At 36.4% G+C, this 20,756-nt stretch overlaps 2 protein-coding genes across 3 annotated transcripts in view; one reads left to right on the top strand and one right to left on the bottom strand.

The window, feature by feature from the left end:
• Window positions 1-4,213: 4,213 nt before the first annotated feature.
• Window positions 4,214-8,936, bottom strand: LOC103518515 (muscle-specific protein 20). Of its 2 annotated transcripts, XR_003393989.1 has the most exons (5): window positions 8,773-8,936; window positions 7,157-7,368; window positions 6,041-6,161; window positions 4,964-5,220; window positions 4,214-4,760 (listed from the first exon to the last, which is right to left on the bottom strand). XR_003393989.1 is itself a non-coding variant. In XM_026830158.1 (4 exons), the coding sequence occupies exons 1-4, from the start codon at window positions 8,800-8,802 to the stop codon at window positions 5,029-5,031; spliced, it is 555 nt and encodes a 184-aa protein (XP_026685959.1). In that variant the 5' UTR covers window positions 8,803-8,936; the 3' UTR covers window positions 4,961-5,028. The 2 variants fall into 2 exon arrangements, 1 of the variants encoding a protein (XP_026685959.1); XM_026830158.1 differs by lacking the exon at window positions 4,214-4,760 and having other exon boundaries at window positions 4,961-5,220.
• An 8,438-nt stretch (window positions 8,937-17,374) lies between these two features.
• Window positions 17,375-20,756, top strand: part of LOC103518509 (G1/S-specific cyclin-D2) — a 145,889-nt gene continuing 142,507 nt past the window's right edge. Inside the window, exon 1 of the mRNA XM_008483580.3 lies at window positions 17,375-17,926. Coding sequence (XP_008481802.1) covers window positions 17,723-17,926 — 204 coding nt within the window. The 5' untranslated portion in view covers window positions 17,375-17,722. The remainder of the gene's footprint in view (window positions 17,927-20,756) is intronic.

The raw sequence follows: 20,756 nt of genomic DNA, 5'->3' as shown, positions 1-20,756 counted from the left end.
TGGTTTTTTTTTTTTTTTTTTTTTTTGGGGTTTTTTTTTTTTTTTTTTTTTTTTCTTCTTCTTCTTCTTCTTCTTCTTCTTCTCCTCTCAAATGTGTGTTACAGGTGCAATGATTTATATTCTTTGGAGCAAAAAACTGCACGAGATTTGAAAAAGACTCTCGCCTTGTCTTGGTTACAATTATTGGTTCTAATGTTTAATACATCTAGGTAATTTTGTAGGTATACAAAATTTTCTATGAGAATAGGCGAACTCTAGCTATACCTACATACAAGTTTAGTAAAAATAATAATAATAATAATAAAACACGTGTAGATAGGTAGGTATGTAGGAAAGATTGGAGCCTTTTGAAAAATGTGCCACGGTAGCGACAACTTTGAGAAGCTCTGATTTAGATGATTACTGGCCACATCACTAGCGTGTAGAACGGCAAAATATGAAATTAAGAGGAGATATTTTAATTGTGATACTGTGTTAGCATGGTGTTGTCAAAAATATGTTCTTTTAATGTTAACTTATCATGAAGTGCCATTTAATGTTATCATATAAAATTATATTCCTTTAGTGTAATTATATTTCATTTTATTGTAGGTACATAAAAGTCCTATAATCTTCTAATAGGTAGTTAGGTACCTAGATCCATGTTTACATAAACTGTGTGTGTTCGAAAAATAATAAAATTAGCCGTTCTTTATATTTGTTTTACACTTTTTCATCAACAAAAAATATACAAAATGTCCGTGATGTGCAAAAAAAAATTAGCGAAATTGATTTCAACAACGTTTTGTTTTTCGTATTTTTTATTTTTTTTTTCCCCTCCCTCCTCCTGATGAATTTTGAGCTGTAAATCTGTCCAGTTTAATCTCGTGAATGGTTGATTGAAAAAAAGTTAAAAAAGTATAGGTACTTCAATAATAATACCTTTCTCTGCAATGTTTTTGCCTCATAGATAGCAGAGGTGGATAAATGAGCTTTTAACATAAAATATGTCATATTGTTTGTGAAAAAAGTAAAAGTAAAAATAGGCGTTCTATCAACTTACGTGGATGCAAATTAAAGTTAGGTACCGGTCCATACTCACGAAAATAATCTATTCAAAATTCCATAGGAATATTGGGAATAATATTCTGTATTATGAATACACACAAAAATTTACTATAGATACCTAAATAACATAAAAATATGTATCAAGAGTAATCAGAGGTTCGATTCAAAATAATGAGTTTGGTGAATTGGTGGAGATGCCAAAATCACAATCACGAAAATAATCTATTCAAAATTCCATAGGAATATTGGGAATAATATTCTGTATTATGAATACACACAAAAATTTACTATAGATAGGTACCTAAATAACATAAAAATATGGATCAAGAGTAATCAGAGGTTCGATACAAAATAATGAATTTGGTGAATTGGTGGAGATGTCAAAAACTCATCTGAATTGGTGGAGATGTCAAAATCACCTCTGAATTGGTGAAGATACCAAAATCACCTCTGAATTGGTGGAGATGTCAAAATCACCTCTGAATTGGTGGAGATGTCAAAAACACATCTGAATTAATGGAGATGTCAAAAACACATCTGAATTGGTGGAGATGTCAAAATCACCTCTGAATTGGTGGATATGTCAACATCACCATTCAGTTTAGTGGAGATGCCAAAATCCCCACACATTATGTACCTATCCCTAAATAATTGCCTTCACGTAATCTCTTTAGGGTCAAGGATATATACTTACCTATGCCACGAAACATTCTTACTTAGAACATTATTAATTACTTACAATATGAAAATATTCAAAATCCCACTTTCATTTTCGTTAAGACAAGATAAAAGAAAATACCAAGAGAATTAAGTAGGTCATCTTTTCTACTCAATTATTGTGTCAAAATTTTCAAATTCCATGGGGTCTGGTGTTTATGTACGAACACATCTTGTTTGTCTATTGAAGGCAATTTTATAGTGATAAACCTACTAATACGAAAACTGCAAATCGGAGACAGCTTGAACTGTCTCTAAGCATTCCCAGAAAGAACATCATGTATTGTGACTGTTAACTGTTACCTACATGTGATTGTAGACCCCAAGATACGTACATTTTTCGCCCATTGTCACTGTAGGTATACCTACATGTTTTTGTTTTCATCTTGAGTAAACACTGAACACATCAACCATAATCCACCCGATTAACCACATCTATTGAAGGCAATTTTATAGTGATAAACCTACTAATACGAAAACTGCAAATCGGAGACAGCTTGAATTGTCTCTATAAGCATTCCCAGAGAGAACATCATGTGACTGTTAACTGTTACCTACATGTGATTGTAGACCCCAAGATACGTACATTTTTCGCCCATTGTCACTATAGCTACCTACATGTCTTTGTTTTCTCATCTTGAGTAAACACTGAACACATCAACCATCAGCCTAGCAAGCTGGCAGTTATTCAAAGGGTTCTCTCTGCTTTTAAAGACCAAGTACAAGTCCTCACGATGGTTGACTGCGGTTCAGGACGAGCGAGCCAATTTATTTAACATGGCTAGAGCTAGAGACCATCACCCCGGTGTATAGCAGATACAAAAAGACATCTTTTCTTTATCCTGCTATCGCCATTCGGCGAAAGCTAAAGCCGCTACAACAACAACAACAACAACAACATCAACCATCAAAATATTCGTCAAAATTCAATAATAATTCTTGACACGAACAAACGAACATCGTTTGAAACGTCAAAACAAATTCAGATTCCATACATTCTTCTCTTCTATTCCTCCTCCTCCTCTTCTTCTTCTTTTTATTCTTTTTATTTCCAACAAAAATAAAGAGACAGTACCTACATAGGTAGTTATTATTATTTAGATATTTGCTACTTCTGAAACTCTCTACAACTTTCACCACAGATAATATCTTTTATTCGATTTGTAAGTAATAGGTAGGTACCTACAATGACTTAGCGTTTATCAAATTCTTCTTTTTTCACTTTTATATCCCTGAAGTCAGATTAAAACGGGGTCCGGGGGCGAGAAACATCGAATTCTAAAAATTCTCGCGAAGAAGTGTGTAGGTGTCTTCAGAGAGAAAAAAACTATGTCACTATTTTTATCCGCCGTTTGTAAATCTTAATCTGGAAGGGTGCTCATTGTCACAAAACATGGTCAGCTTGCCAAAAAACGACACGTAACGATTTTGAATTTTATTAGCCAACATAATAAATTGAAGACATAGAGGGGGCTAGATCATCCCACGCGGTGGAAATTTGGCTGTGAGTCATCCGAGTGTAAATAAACGTGGCGCTCAGAGTGTTCTGGCATATTTTGACATTGGTAGATCAGAGGGTAAAGGGTTTAAGTCTGTCCAAGAAAAGTCCCTTGCATTTAGTTGTCTCCTCGCCGATTAAAATGACAAAACGGTAAATGAGGCAACATATTACTGTTTTCTAACAAACATATCAAAATTATTGTTCTTCTGAATAAATATTGAATGGTTGTTCAATTTATGTAGGAACTAGTAGGTTCACATTTGTGTAATACGGTCATAGAAACATAAAGGGTGCTCATTGTCACAAAACATGGTCAGCTTGCCAAAAAACGACACGTAACGATTTTGAATTTTATTAGCCAACATAATAAATTGAAAACACCATCGGGGCTAGATCATCCCACGCGGTGGAAATTTGGCTGTGAGTCATCCGAGTGTAAATAAACGTGGCGCTCAGAGTGTTCTGGCATATTTTGACATTGGTAGATCAGAGGGTAAAGGGTTTAAGTCTGTCCAAGAAAAGTCCCTTGCATTTAGTTGTCTCCTCGCCGATTAAAATGACAAAACAGTAAATGAGGCAACATATTATTGTTTTCTAACAAACATATCAAAATTATTGTTCTTCTGAATAAATATTGAATGGTTGTTCAATTTATGTAGGACCTAGTAGGTTCACATTTGTGTAATACGGTCATAGAAACATAATATGCATGGTAAACGAGAAACAGGATTTACAACGTAGACATATTATTAATTTTATGTAGGTTTGAGATTAAGGATGAGGAGAATAGAAGAACAATAAGGGTACAAAAGGAATTAAAATTAGGTATAGATGAAAAAGAAAAGAATAGAGAAAATGTTTGATGACAGATTCAACTGCTCATAGATTCCACCCATGACTTCTGAAAAGACATCAAAAGAATTGCAAAAAAAGCGATAAACAAATGAATATTTCATATCACAAGAATTGTGTCGAAATAAATGTAAAAAGTTTATTACAAAAATATAATCGAGAATTATACGTAATAGAAAATTTTACATCTATGTATAAATAAATAGTTTGAAAGTATAAAAAATAAATAAATACACAAATCTAATTATAGCGCTCCGGAGCCCTATAATTGATTCATCTCCACACCATCAACTTGTTGAAAATCATTAGATTTAAAAAAAAAGATTTGAGATAAAAACTAAATGCCCTTTAAATTTTAATCGACTATCTAGATAATATGATTTTGTAGATTATAACAATACTTGCAAGTATATGGATGTTGATTCATGTATTTCTCACACAGGACCATGTGGATAGGTAAATTTGAGCTCAAACCTCTAAAAAGACCAGTGTTCATAGTTTGGGCAGGTAGGTACCATTTTGTTCCAAACTATGTTGATGCCCTGTATTGTTAGGCTTTGATTGCAATTTTACATTTTTAAGGATTAATAAATAGAAAATATGTAGATATGCATTTCTTCCAGAATTACAAAAATAAAAAGACCTGTGAAATTGGATTTTGGAATAGATAATAACTTAACAGTACAGAGCTTAAGGTCAAAGGCCGGTTTACTTTCCCAGAATGATCTTTCGTCCGGCACCAATGTTTTGTCCGGCTTGAGTGGCACCTTTGTTGGATCCGGCTTGCAGCCCGATGATGGTTTTGCCGGCTTGCAGTTGTTCCTCGGAGAAGTCTCTCAAAAAGACCTGTGAAATTGGATTTTGGAATAGATAATAACTTAACAGTACAGAGCTTAAGGTCAAAGGCCGGTTTACTTTCCCAGAATAATCTTTCGTCCGGCACCAATGTTTTGTCCGGCCTGTGTGGCACCTTTGTTGGATCCGGCTTGCAGCCCGATGATGGTTTTGCCGGCTTGCAGTTGTTCCTCGGAGAAATCTCTTTTGGCCTCGTCAGCGGGTTTGGGTCCCAGGTAGGGTCCTTTCCATTCGGAGTGTCTGTATGTCTGTGCGGGACAAACGAGAGAAGGAATTAATTGAGGCTAGATCTGGAAACAGGGCGTAACTTTTTTATGCCCTTTTTAGGGAATATTTCTTTTTAGATTGCACATTTTGTTCTGAACATGACTATGAAAGAATCGTCTTTCTGTCTCTTTTCTACGACAAGTTATGGCCAATTTTATGAACCCTGGAACGTTGTGTTTAACCCATGAACGTCATCCAGTATATTCGGTTGATATTCGGAAGACCATTTCCAACTCGGAATCTAATTTTCTTCTCCATTCTTCAATTGCACATTTTGTTCTGAACATGACTATGAAAGAATCGTCTTTCTGTCTCTTTTCTACGACAAGTTATGGCCAATTTTATGAACCCTTTTGAAACGTTGTGTTTAACACATGAACGTCATCCAGTATATTCGGTTGATATTCGGATGACCATTTCCAACTCGGAATCTACTTTTCTTCTCCATTCTTCAATTTTCGTAACTTTTTTATGCCCTTTTTAGGGAATATTTCTTTTTAGATTGCACATTTTGTTCTGAACATGACTATGAAAGAATCGTCTTTCTATCTCTTTTCTACGACAAGTTATGGCCAATTTTATGAACCCTGGAACGTTGTGTTTAACCCATGAACGTCATTCAGTATATTCGGTTGATATTCGGAAGACCATTTTTTCCAACTCGGAATCTAATTTTCTTCTCCATTCTTCAATTTTGTTTAACTTTATTCCCTACTTCTCATTATTTTATATGATTTTCGGTGATAAAGTGTGAGATTGATATGGTCAAGCAGACATATTATGTACAGAAATGATTCTTACCTCACGGCCGAGGGCGTAGATGGTGTTGGTAACTTGGGCAATGTCTTTCTTCTCGTAGAGGTCTACAGTCTGGAATACATCAATGTCAGCTACACCGTAATCCTTGATAGCTTTCTGGAAGCTGTGGATTAGACAGAATATGTCAATGCGTTAGTCTTTTCTTTCTGTGGATTAGAGAGATGAAGGGGACTTTTCAGTCTCATCCTGGCAGTATAAATGAGGTATATTCTGTTCTATTCTATTCTAATTTTTAATACTTTCTATACTGTTTCCTGTTTGGGCCAAACTACGAATATACTGTAATGTGATGGAACGTTGAATGCCAATGGATCACCGAAGCTAAGCAATCCTTGATAGCTTTCTGGAAGCTGTGGATTAGACAGAATATGTCAATGCGTTAGTCTTTGCTTTCTGTGTATTAGAGAGATGTTGTAAGGGGACTTTTCAGTCTCATCCTGGCAGTATAAAGGAGGTATATTCTGTTCTATTCTATTCTAATTTCTAATACTTTCTATAAATCTATAAATCCTTGATAGCTTTCTGGAAGCTGTGGATTAGACAGAATATGTCAATGCGTTAGTCTTTGCTTTCTGTGTATTAGAGAGATGTTGTTAGAGGACTTTTCAGTCTCATCCTGGCAGTATAAATGAGGTATATTCTATTCTATTCTAATTTCTAATAATTTCTATACTGTTTCCTGTTTGGGCCAAAATACGAATATACTGTAAAGTGATGGAACGTTGAATGCCAATGGATCACCGAAGTTAAGCAACGTAGCAGCGTGGTTAGTATCCGGATGGGTGACCGTCCGGACAGTCGCAAGCTGATGGCTTTTCCCGGCCCCACTCAGGCTGGGTGAGGTGTTATCTCGTCACCGAATGGATGGTGATACTGTCATTACTAAAGACCTGAGGAGTTATAGCTATAAAGGTTAGTCCCCTTGAAAATAATCAACTCAAACCAAATTTAACTCAATTTGTAAAACGTTTAACCCCTTATTCAGTGACGTAAAAATTACCCGGGTTGGAAAATTACTAAAATAAAAATTACTAAAAATTACTCGGTAGCTCCCCGCACCGCCAAGTCAAAACAGTTTGACAGTTTATTTTAACTCACTTGTTGATGTTTTCCATGAATTTGAACTGGCCTCCGGAGGAGTTGATTTTGGCCACGGAGCCAGGCTTCAGTTTGTTGATTAGATGGCACAGGATCTGGCCATCCTTAATGGCATCTTCGTAGAGGACTCCGGCCGGGAATTTCTGTCCAGTCACGGTCTCGATCCAGGCTTGGGCTTCCTTGTCTTGTTCTGGGTTACGCTTGGCGGCGATCTAGTCCAGGACAAAAACAAACAGGGGTAAGTCACTCGGTCTTTCCCTTTGTACCGTAAATCCCACCAACTGTAGCAGATGATGATGATGATGATTTTTTTTTTTTCAAGAGGTTTGATGGAGGAAACTGTAACAGTAGAGGTCTTATTGTCCCGAAATCAAAGAAAGAAAGTCACCCGTTCCGAGAACGAAGAACCTCATCTGTCTAAGTTCACCCCGGGTTGGAATCGAATTACCTATTGTTTTGTCTCTTTCTTTCTTAAAAATGTCATTCTGTTTGAATATTAAAATTCTATTGGCTATAGATTAAGTATGTCAGAGAAGATGATCATCAGCTTTCATAAAAGATCTGACAACACACATGCCTGGTTTAGTACAAGGCTGACCACAAGTTAGTTGATTAGTTACTACCAAATTAGTCGCGGGTTCGATTTTCGCCCGGGGCGGATTTTATCCTAAACAGATAAGGTTCGTTCTCAAAAAGACTGGCTTTCTCCTATCCTGTCTTTCTTTTCTCTTCGATTTAAGATAAGACCTATATAGCAGTTACAGTTCCCTCTATCAAACCTCTTTAAAAAAAATGTAGGTACCTAATTCAAATTACCTACTTGAGATTTGATTATGATTTTTTTTTCTAACCCTATAGGTACTTAGTTCTGGTACCTATGTCTATTAATTAAGCTAGTAATAATTATACCTAGGTTAGGTGCCGATTGGAATTATCTACAATCATCCCTACCTATGCGATTAGGTACATTGGTGCCATTTGAACTGGCCTCCGGAGGAGTTGATTTTGGCCACGGAGCCAGGCTTCAGTTTGTTGATTAGATGGCACAGGATCTGGCCATCCTTAATGGCATCTTCGTAGAGGACTCCGGCCGGGAATTTCTGTCCAGTCACGGTCTCGATCCAGGCTTGGGCTTCTTTGTCTTGTTCTGGGTTACGCTTGGCGGCGATCTAGTCCAGGACAAAAACAAACAGGGGTAAGTCACTCGGTCTTTCCCTTTGTACCGTAAATCCTTCTTTTCTCTTCGATTTAAGATAAGACCTCTATAGCAGTTACAGTTCCCTCTATCAAACCTGTTTTAAAAAAATGTAGGTACCTAATTCAAATTACCTACTTGAGATTTGATTATGATTTTTTTTTCTAACCCTATACTTAGTTCTGGTACCTATGTCCCTAATGCTAGTAATAATTATACCTAAGTTAGGTGCCGATTGGAATTATCTACAATCATACCTACTTATGCAATTAGGTACATTTTTTTTATCTTCCTTTCCACAGAAAAAATCTTTCCTAAACATTTCCAAAACAATGTAAAGATTTCAAAACAACCCATTCAAATTCACACGGCATAACGCAAACTGTTCAATAATTGAATTTCAACCGAACTTTCAACTTACTTTGGCTGCGACTTGACGTTGGAGAGACATGTTTACGTGGAGGGGGTTTCAAATATACACTTCAAAAACAAGAAAATAAACAAGAGTGAACGACACGTAACGACAATAAAAAAGCACACAATTTATTCAAAGTACAAAATCGCGGATTTTTTTTCTCACGCGCCGAAAATGAGGGGGTTTCAAATATACACTTCAAAAACAAGAAAATAAACAAGAGTGAACGACACGTAACGACAATAAAAAAGCACACAATTTATTTAAAGCACAAAATCGCGGTTTTTTTTTCTCACGCGCCGAAAAATTTTTTGAAGTAAAACTGTCAAATTTTTGGAGCATGTACTCATATTTATACACTTTGGAAGTGGGACAGAAATAGAAATAGCTTTCTTACACGTACCTAAGAGATAGGTATTGAAATAGACCAGTGATTTCATTGAGAATTATGTGGCCCTTCGTCCCCCTCCCCACCCTTCTTCCAACCTGGGACGTCCTGATAAATGGACCAACCAGGTTACCAGCTCTTGCTCGGGACCCTGGGATCGCCAGTTCCCATACAGCTTGTAAAATATTCTTTCCCATACCAAAGAGGTTCATGTTCATCTGTCATCTCGAAAATTAATGGGTAAACATTTTAGAGGTCAGATTTCGATCGGCTTGATGTGTTTTTTGGCAGCCGGGACTGTTCTCACGTCACCAGAAACTGCGTTTAGCACCTGTGGTATCACTACACCCTAGCCTAGAGAGATACATATTTATGTTGTATAGTGACGTTAAACTTGTATCTTAATTGTGTTCAAAGAACTGTGAAGAAACTTCTGTGCGATTGAAAACATTTCGAAAGTTCGATATTTTTTATGTTGAGTTTAGAGGTACCTACATATTTCTCTTTTTCACTTGTTGTTTTTTTTTTCATCATTTTCTCTTCCTACTTTTTATTATGTCCCCCTCCCCATCTTAGGTACCTAGAACCGACACCTCTGGGTGGCTACACATTTGACTTGGCGAAACATTATTTTTGACCCCTTGAAGCGGGTATGCAACATCGAGGAGTTTTGGTGACCAGTAGCTGAGTAGCCTGTTCCAAAGAACGACTTTTCGCAATACCCACTCATTAGGACCAGTGACCTGTTCCACAAATAATTCTTCACTCCACGCTTTTTACTCCAAGCACAGAAAAAAGATCGTACCCTACTCTTTGTCAATATTTTCTTCACGTGCAGTAAAAAATGGGGAGTGCAGAGGCGTTTGTGGAATAGGGCCCACATGATGTTAAAATTAGTCTAATCTAAACCCTAAATTTTTGTGGTGCTTATTGTAAATTTGGCAACCAGCTTCCAACAAATCTATAGTCAGTGTGGAGATGGCTTGTTTTTTCTCCGCATGTTTGCAATTTTACAATAAACAAACTGCAAAAAAAAAAACGTTGTAAACTCTGGCTATAGAATCATAAAACATCTTTTTTTTTTAAAAAATGTTCTAAATGAGCGAAAAATTGCAATTTTCTGCTCATTTCCAGCCGCATGCTTCAAAATCTTAATGCAAGGCAAGTTGGAGATGTTTACGTTCTGATAAATAATATGCATGCACTGTCTGATGGATTTTTCAACATGTGAACGTGGCAGCTCCTTTACTATTAGGATGGGTGACCATCCGGACAATCGCAAGCTGATGGCTTTTCCCGGACCCACTCAGGCTGGGTGAGGTGTGATCTCGTCCCCGAATCGATGGTGATACTGTCATTACTAAAAACCCGAGGAGTTATAGCTATAAAGGTTAGTCCCCTTGAAAATAATCAACTCAAATCAAATTTAACTCAAGAAGTTAAGCAACGTGGCAGCGTGGTTAGTATCCGGATGGGTGACCATCCGGACAGTCGCAAGCTGCTGGCTTTTCCCGGCCCCACTCAGGCTGGGTGAGGTGTGATCCCGTCCCCGAATGGATGGTGATACTGTCATTACTAAAAACCTGAGGAGTTATAGCTATAAAGGTTAGTCCCCTTGAAAATAATCAACTCAAAACAAATTTAACTCATTTTGTAAAACGTTTAACCCCTTATTCAGTGACGTAAAAATTACTTTAGGTTAAATTAAGTAGCTCGGTAGCTCCCCGCACCGCCAAGTCAAAACAGTTTGACCGTTTATTTTAACTTACTTGTTGATGTTTTCCATGAATTTGAACTGGCCTCCGGAGGAGTTGATTTTGGCCACGGAGCCAGGCTTCAGTTTGTTGATTAGATGGCACAGGATCTGGCCATCCTTGATGGCATCTTCGTAGAGGACTCCGGCCGGGAATTTCTGTCCAGTCACGGTCTCGATCCAGGCTTGGGCTTCCTTGTCTTGTTCTGGGTTACGCTTGGCGGCGATCTAGTCCGGGAACAAAAACAAACAGGGGTAAGTCACTCGGTATTTCCCTTTGTACCGTAAATCCCACCAACTGTAGCAGATGATGATGATGATGATTTTTTTTTTTTTCAAGAGGTTTGATGGAGGAAACTGTAACAGTAGAGGTCTTATTGTCCCGAAATCAAAGAAAGAAAGTCACCCGTTCCGAGAACGAAGAACCTCATCTGTCTAAGTTCACCCCGGGTTGGAATCGAATTACCTATTGTTTTGTCTCTTTCTTTCTTAAAAATGTCATTCTGTTTGAATATTAAAATAAGGTTGGTTTTTTTTTTTTTTTTTTTTTTTTTTTTTTAAAGAGGTTTGATGGAGGAAACTGTAACAGTGGAGGTCTTGTCGTCCCGAAATCAAAGAAAGAAAGTCACCCGTTCCGAGAACGAAGAACCTCATCTGTTTAGGTTCGCCCCGGGTTGGAATCGAATTATTGTTTTGTCTCTTTCTTTCTTTCTTAAAAAAATGTCATTCTGTTTGAATATTAAAATATTCTATTGGCTATAGATTAAGTATGTCAGAGAAGATGATCATCAGCTTTCATAAAAGATCTGACAACACACATGCCTGGTTTAGTACAAGGCTGACCACAAGTTAGTTGATTAGTTACTACCAAATTAGTCGCGGGTTCGATTTTCGCCCGGGGCGGATTTTATCCTAAAAAAAAAAAAAAAAAAAAAAAAATCGACGAGTTAATTCTTTTATTATGTTCACCCAGAACGTTATTTTAGGAGTAACGCAATCTAATAAAGAAAATACTTTTAGGATGGACTTGGACATGCTAGGAATGCTAGGATACAGCCCAATTTAGCACCTATTCCAGTGCCATGATGTGAAAAGCAATAACATAGCCATCGTAGTACACTAGTACCTATACATTAATAGATTTTACTTAACTTGGACTCGAACCACCAACCTCCAGATCCGATGTCCAACGTAGCAATAGACAAGTGAAATGGAAAATTACAAGGTAGGTACAGTCCACGTCAACTGGGAAATCCGATGGAAGCGCATGGAGGGGAACCGCAACTTCTCAACTGTAAGTCGGACAGTTCTAAAAGTTTCACCATTCGATTCGGCGTGAAAAATCCCCTGGGATCAACTATTCACATGCTTACTTGTTAATCAACGAGCTATTTTTTGACGAGTGCGCACCCAAAGGTCATCGGACTTCCCAGTTGAAGTGGACTGTAGGTATAACAATAATATTGAGCAAACAATGAAATCATCGTATTACCTACCTACCTACCTACCTATGTTCCAGATTAGGTATTAGTTAACTAAAACCCATCAACCACAGTATACAGTAGGTATTACAGTAAGTTAGGTAGATAGACTCTTGATACACTACCTAATACAAGGGTTTCCAACAAGCGGTCCGCGGACCATGTGTGGCCCGCCAGACTATTTTTGTGGCCCGCGAAGCTTTTAGGGATTTGTACAAACTTTGGGATGTGCATCATTGAGTCATGGAAACTGACTCCTGGAAACTAAGTCATGGAAACAGCTACAATGAGGAGAATACTTTTTGAAAAATTTCGCCTGCGGCGCTCAAAATTCGATCGGACTGCCCTTCCCAAGACAATGGAATTATATTGTTCCGAGAACTTGAATACAGATCGGTGTACAGCAGGTAGGGATGCCACTATGTACACGGATTCTCGGGTGATGGAAAATCTGATCACCAGTGAACAACATAATGGGGTACCCCCTGTAGACTACTTTGTGTCCGTTCAGACCGAAATCAAGCCCTATATGCGGAAAATCGTCAACTCCTGGATGCAAGAGGTAAGTTTTCCACACATTTTCCATGCCTTCTGCCTTTCTGGGGGGGCTTTTTTGATATTTTGCATGCTACCCAACCAAGTCTAGTCTTAAGGCTTTACTGTATTTTTCTGCCAATTTATTAAAGAACATGTTAAAAAGTTAAATTTGAGACCAATCCCTGTGGATTGGTATGATATCCTTGAAATCTTTGGACACTTTGGAACAGTCCAAATCAGAATTAATGGTCCCAAAATTCTTGCTTATAGCCAAGATCAGCTGAATCAAAGTCTTTGTTGCTTGCATTGAGTTGATGAGTTTTCCTGGAATTCGAGGCAATTTTCGCGTCTTCATAATAAAATTTTGCATCCTTTTAATGATTTTTCCAATTTTATTCTATTTAATGCATGATTGATTCATTGATTGTGTCCATTTTGGTTGAATACTGAATAGGGTACCTACCTACCTAATATACCTGTCTACTATCTAAGCTCCAGTACTAGGTTAGTACAGCTACTTAATAGATAATAAATGCTATTTAATTTATTAATTTAAATTGTAGGTAACATGTAGTTTATCTAGACATATTATATTTTTTTTTTACTTTCTATTATTTCTTTTTTTAATGTAGGTAGATACCTGCTAGGTAAGGTTGCCTGAGCTCTATCTAACATTTCGCAAATTTTTCCCTTCAGGCCTTGTACATATTTATCACACCTTATAAGCATTGAACTGGGGTCTCTAATTAATAGATACATAGATTAGGTAGTTAGGTATAAGTAGGTTCTTTGTGAACTTTTTCCTTGCAAAAAAGTCCTATTAGGAACCTTCCTCCTTAGGTACACCTATCTCTCATTTTGGATGAGGTAAAATAAAAGTTATGTTTGGGCCATAATATTTTATTGCCTACCATAATGTTAGGTAACTTAATTAATGTTCAATCAAGAATCAGGTAAATCAAGAATCAGGTAAGACTTCAATACCTACAGTTAATGTTCAATCAAATCAGGTAAGATTACCTACTTGATGAGCAGTTAAATTTAATTATTCCTTGACCAAAAATAAGGTCCTTCAGGTAAAAACCAAATGGATGAAAACAACTTTGCATGTAGGAAACTTTGTCTGTAGGTAACTACTTAGTAGATAAGCCAAATAATTATGATACATAAGTAGGTACCGAAAGAACTCAATCAATATAGGTGAGGTAAGAAAAGTTGAATGCATATGAAAGGGGGGGGGGGGGGGGGGGGGGGGGGGCGAAATACCTCCCAATGTAGCATGTGGCCCGCATACACATGGAAGTTGGAAACCCCTGACCTAATAGATTGAATGAGGGAAAGGTAACCACTTAGGAGAGGTTAACCCTGGAGGCGTTCTTTACCACCTAGCCCTTAAAGCTCCATTATTGTGTAGTCAATCTCTGAAATAAATGAGAATAATATTCTATGACTTCGTTGGGATCGAACTCGCGCCCTCCTGTTTATCAGGCGAGCATCTTGACCACCATGTGATCGAGGCAGGTCGTAGGTACGACGTACCTAGCACAAAATATTCGAACGTTTAATGTGTTGCACATTGCATACTCAGTAAGTTTTCAGGCATTCATACAATTTGTCTGCTGATTTTCTACTGCTCCTTGTTCCAAACAATTTTTCACGAATGGTCTCTCAAATCAAGGCTCACTGTTCAAATCCTCAGTTTGAGATACTTTATTTTCCTTTGTTTCCTCCATTTTTTCAAGTCCTATATGCTTTCATTTTCATACTTTTCTGCCTACTTTTTGAAACTCCTATTATTAAATGGTTACGGATGGAATCATTTGGTGTCCCTCTGTCTACATTTGGCGGAGGTCATTCTTCTGTTAAGATACCTATTTACAAGAGAAAACACCGGGCTTTCGAATGATCAGCCTCGACGGCTTTCGAATGCCCGGTTTTTGGTTCATGCAGTGCTCTCTTCCGGGCTTTGTACGAAATATTTTTAAACGTTCGATATCCTAGAGAAGAAAACTATTTGATAATCAAATCTGTATATTCAAAACTGGTTCTTTGAGAAATTGTTGAGGTTCTTTAATTTTTTATCTAAAATCCCCGTGAAAAGACCACAGCTGGCTTTCTTCTATCCGTCTATCCTGTCTGACCTCTCTATAATATTGAGAATAAGTACCTTGTTCCCGTAGAAGAGAAAACGCAAATATAAAACCTCTAGGTAGATCCCTGATGCTCTTCATTTACCTACTCCAAAGTCAGCTTGGCTCTGTAATCAGCGCTAAAAATTAGCATTTAAGATTTAAGAATAGCGCAAAATTATGCTAAAAAAGGCTCCTACATAGAAATCAATCTGTCAAGACCTATTAAATCTTTAGGTAGAAGTATGTACTTACGTTACCTACTGAATCCTTAATTTGAACTTCTTTTTTTTCGTTTGATGGAACAAAATGGGTACTAAATGATGGGCTTTGGTACAAATTCGCAGCAAAAGTTGTGGTGCTAACTTCACGCACCTTCAAGGACGTCCGATTTGAAGATTGTCAACTTCCTTGGACCCGGGTCCTGAGTGTTCACTTCCCTTAATTTTTACAGGGTCCCTAACTTTTACTTTAAAATTTCCTTTGACACTATGTAGGACTGAAAAGAGAACACCATACAAGGTAGGTTTTAGGTAGGTAGGTATAATAGATTTTTTTTTTTTCAACCTGTCCAAATTTCCTATAGGTAGGTAAGGTTCTACCTACCTACTTACCTGATTTTTACCTACCTAAGTAATACCTATTAGGATTTTTCAACTATCGGGATTTCAATTTCTTGTTTAATCATCTTCACAAATTTTCATCAGTGATAGAATGAAGATAAAAAATATTCATTTAGAAAAAAGAACCTTCCTATCTGTAGCAAGCAACCTGTACCAAAAATACCTGAAAAGTACCTATACCTACTGAGGTAGGTATCTACGCACGAAAAAAGTGTTTTGACAAAGATTGAGAGCAAGTAGAGAGCGCGCAAAGATTATTAATTTATTATTTATTATTGTTCTGGATACCTATTGGTTGGACCCAGCAAAAATAAAATGAGCTTACTGGAGTACCTACAATAGGGGGTGCCTGATCTAACAGTGCACTCGGAATAAGAACATTTCTCTCCCGCAGTCTCTGCACTCTGATGTGTACCTATTTCTTATGGAGATTTTATCGACCAAAAATTGATCATATCTCAGGATCGGTTTAGATTTTCGCAAAATCCTTTCTTATGGCACACCTAGAACATAAAAGGAATACCTATTCCTACCAAATTTCAGCTTTCTAGGTGTTGTGGTTCAGGAGATAGAGCGATCAGTGTGTGAAATGTGAATGTATCTTGATTTTATAATATAAGATAAGATTTATTAGTAAATTTTTGCTGATTTCGCTAATATTTCGGATCATATTCGAATAAAAATTGCCCCCAAAAGTTTTTGCTCACCCTATTCTATTACGTCTCACCAAGAATTCAAATAGAAGTTCCAGGAATAAAATAAACAGAATTATCCTCTATCTATATATATATATCTTTTATTTACATCTTCCGTCTATATCATTATTTTATCTTTCCCTGACTGATAGCCCGCATTGGTTCAAGATTCTCATTATTGTGCTACACAAATAATTGGAGATCCAAGTTGCGGTATAGGGTTGAATATTCACACACTTCTTTTTGTACTCCTTGTACCTACCTACTTTGTTTGATAGGTAAGTTTATACCTACGTACAATGTAGATATTAAGGTCCGTTTAGTCTGTTTTAGGGTTGTAGGTAACCTAACACCCCCGCTTTTCCCTTTTTTCGACCCCCCAATTCCCCCAAAAAGGGCCCCCCCCCCCAAAAAAAAAAAAAAAAAAAAAAAAAAAAAAACCGCTTTAGCACCAAAAACTGACCATTGAAAATTTTAGCCGATTAGGTAGGTACATTACTTTTCTTCCTATAGGTACTCGTAGGTAAGTAAAATGTAGCACAGCGCCAGGCCTCAGCACGCCAGTGTGTAGGTATATTAAGTAGGTACACGAAACATTTCGAGCCATTTTTACCCCTAGGTATCATAGGTAACTCTATCATAACTCCGTTAATTTTGCATATATTTATTTTACCTGCCAAAGTCAGACAGTACGTCTCGACATTAAATTTTTTTTGAAACTTCAAAATTAAAATTTCAAACTTATGTAGGTACCTACCTACCTACTGTCTAAAGTTCTGAAGTCATTACTGGATCTGTATCCCGGGCCTAAGAGCAAGGAATTCAACTAGATTAACAGCCTTATTGCCGTTCATTTGCCGTACGCGATCCTCTTTCACACGGTCTCCCTCTAGTTCACATATTCAGTGCTAGGGGCGCTAGTGTTCCCCAGACAGTAAACACATGTTTTGTTGCCATTCATTTATTATTATTTTTATTTTTTTTTTATTCGCCGATAACCACTGAAGCAGGAGGGATCTACGTAACTTTTTTTCATGAAATTAATTTTTACAAAAAAATTACGATTTTTCTTAAAAAAATAATCCAACAAAGAGAATCAATTTTAATTATTTCCTTTAATTTTTGTATTTATTAATTATTTTCAAGTGTTTTATATTTTAATTACATTTTAAGTGTTTGCGAAGTGTCAGGGGATGTACCGATTTTAACTTTTTGTGTGTGCGTGTTTTTGTGAATTTCTTGGAACCCAAATTTTTGTTTTTTTCGTACACGTTTTGTCGGACTAGACTTCTGATTTCGACTTCCTTTTTGAGTGTTTTTCCCCGTGTTTTTCATCCCCTTCCCAAGACAATGGAATTATATTGTTCCGAGAACTTGAATACAGATCGGTGTACAGCAGGTAGGGATGCCACTATGTACACGGACTCTCGGGTGATGGAAAATCTGATCACCAGTGAACAACACAATGGGGTACCCCCTGTAGACTACTTTGTGTCCGTTCAGACCGAAATCAAGCCCTATATGCGGAAAATCGTCAACTCCTGGATGCAAGAGGTAAGTTTTCCACACATTTTCCATGCCTTCTGCCTTTCTGGGGGGCTTTTTTGATATTTTGCATGCTACCTAACCAAGTCTAGTCTTAAGGCTTACTTAACTGTATTTCTTACCGATTTATTAAAGAACATGTTAAAAAGTTAAATTTGAGACCAATCCTTGTGGATTGGTATGATATCCTCGAAATCTTTGGAACAGTCCAAATCAGAATGGTCCCAAAATTCTTGCATATAGCCAAGATCAGCTGATTCGAAGTCTTTGTTGCTTGCATTGAGTTGATGAGATTTCCTGAAATGAAATTCGAGGCAACTTTCGCATCTTGTAATAAAATGTTGCATCCTTTTAATGTTTTTTTCCGATTTTATTCTATTATTTAAGATTAATGCATGATTGATTGTGTCCATTTTGGCTGAATACTGAATAGGGTACCTACCTACCTATAATAATATAATTATGCCTGTCTAGCTCTAGTAATAGATATTAGTATTAGTATTAGTATTATTAGTGCTTTATTTATTCTACTATAGGTACAGCTACTTAATGGATACCTGCTATGCTATTTAATTTATTAATTTAAATTGTAGGTAACATGTATTTTATCTAGACATATATTTTTGTACTTTCTATTATTTCTTTTTTACTGTAGGTATTTATTATTATTTCTTTTTTACCTACTAGGTAAGGTTGCCTGAGCTCTATCTAACATTTCACAAATTTTTCCCTTCAGGCCTTGTAGGTAGGTATTTGTCACACCTTATAAGCATTTAAACTAGGGTCTCTAACTAATAGATACATAGATTAGGTAGTTAGGTAAGTAGGTTTTTTGTGAACTTTTTCCTTGCAAAAAAGTCCTATTAGGAACCTTCCTCCTTAGGTACACCTATCTCTCATTTTGGATGAGGTAAAATGTAAGTTATGTTTGGGCCATAATATTTTACTGCCTACCATAATGTTAGGTAACTTAATTAATGTTCAATCATGAATCAGTTAAGACTTCAATACCTACAATTAATGTTCAATCAAATCAGGTAAGATTACCTACTTGATGAGCAGTTAAATTTAATTATTCCTTGACCAAAAATAAGATCCTTCAGGTAAAAACCAAATGAATGAAAACAACTTTGCATGTAGGAAACTTTGTCTGTAGGTACCTACGTAGTGGATAAGCCAAATAATTATGATACATAAGTAGGTACCAAAAGAACTCAATCAATTGGATCATTGTAGGTAAGGTAAGAAAAGTTAAATGACAAATTTCTCAGTAAGTAGTTCCAGATTTTGGGTGGTTCAATGGCTATAGTTCGCCAAAAAATTACTTACTGAATTCTAAATTTATCAAAACCTCTCTAATTCTGTTGGATCAAGATCTTAGAGCTGTTATACTTACCTATGTAGGAGTTCAGACTTGAACTTGACTCTAATAACAAGCAACAGGTGGCTTTCAAAGCTGTACAGTGACTACAGTGTACATTTTGAGGCATTTCCTGTCTAGCAAGAAGTAGTAATAGTAATGATTTTACCTAAAAATAAAAGTTATGTTTGGGCCATAATATTTTATTGCCTACCATAATGTTAGGTAACTTAATTAATGTTCAATCAAGAATCAGGTAAGACTTCAATACCTACAATTAATGTTCAATCAGATCAGGTAAGATTATACCTACTTGATGAGCAGTTAAATTTAATTATTCCTTGACCAAAAATAAGGTCCTTCAGGTAAAAACCAAATGAATGAAAACAACTTTGCATGTAGGAAACTTTGTAGGTACCTACTTGGTAGATAAGCCAAATAATTATGATACATAAGTAGGTACCGAAAGAACTCAATCAATATAGGTGAGGTAAGAAAAGTAAAATGACAAATTTCTCAGTAGTTCCAGATTTTGGGTGGTTTTATGGCTTTAGTTCGCCAAAAAATTACTTACTGAATTCGAAATTTATCAAAACCTCTCTAATTCCGTTGGATCAAGACCTTAGAGCTGTTATACTTACCTATGTAGGAGTTCAGACTTGAACTTGACTCTAATAACAAGCAACAGGTACAGGTGGCTTTCAAAGCTGTACACTTTAAGGCATTTCCTGTCTAGCAAGAAGTAGTATAATAGTAATGATTTTACCTTCATAATTGGATAGTAAATTCGTAGGTTTGAAGGTCCCTAGGTAAGTACATATCTAGGTTTTAGATAAATTTTGCAGATCAGCTTCGCAAGTTATAGGTTTCAATAAAGTATTTAACCTTTACCTACTTAAGCACTTGTTTACCTAGCTACTTGTTTAACAAAATTATACATAGTTAGTTGGTAAGTACATATCTAGGTTTTAGATAAATTTTGCAGATCAGCTTCGCAAGTTATAGGTTTCAATAAAGTATTTAACCTTTACCTACTCAAGCACTTGTTTACCAAGCTACTTGTTTAACAAAATTATACATAGTTAGTAAGTTTCCATCAAATTTTCTCACTTTCTATTTAATTTAATGGATTTTTTGTTCTCCTTTGAGTTTGGAAACATTGTAAATTTACTTGGTAGATTGTTTGGTACCTATTCTTGAGTTAACAGTCCTGTCATTTTTGGCTTTAAGAAAGTAAATTAGAAAAAAAAAAACAATGAAAAATCATAAAAAAGCACTCAAGTAGTCTCATTGTCCTAGTATTTAAATTTAAGTGTGCCCCTATTGTCTTGATTATAATTTTATTTGGCAAACCTTTCAAACATACACACACAAAAACCTTCGGATCTTCTTTTCATACGGTTTGGACGTTTTGAATATTTCACAATTCCAAACAATGGAAAAAGGAAAAACTTGCGAATCTTGAGACTTGTTTTTTAA

This window comes from Diaphorina citri, unplaced genomic scaffold, assembly GCF_000475195.1.
Source record: "Diaphorina citri unplaced genomic scaffold, Diaci psyllid genome assembly version 1.1 scaffold61, whole genome shotgun sequence".
Taxonomy (NCBI): Eukaryota; Metazoa; Arthropoda; class Insecta; order Hemiptera; family Psyllidae; genus Diaphorina; species Diaphorina citri.
This window is presented reverse-complemented; position numbering and strand designations above follow the sequence as displayed.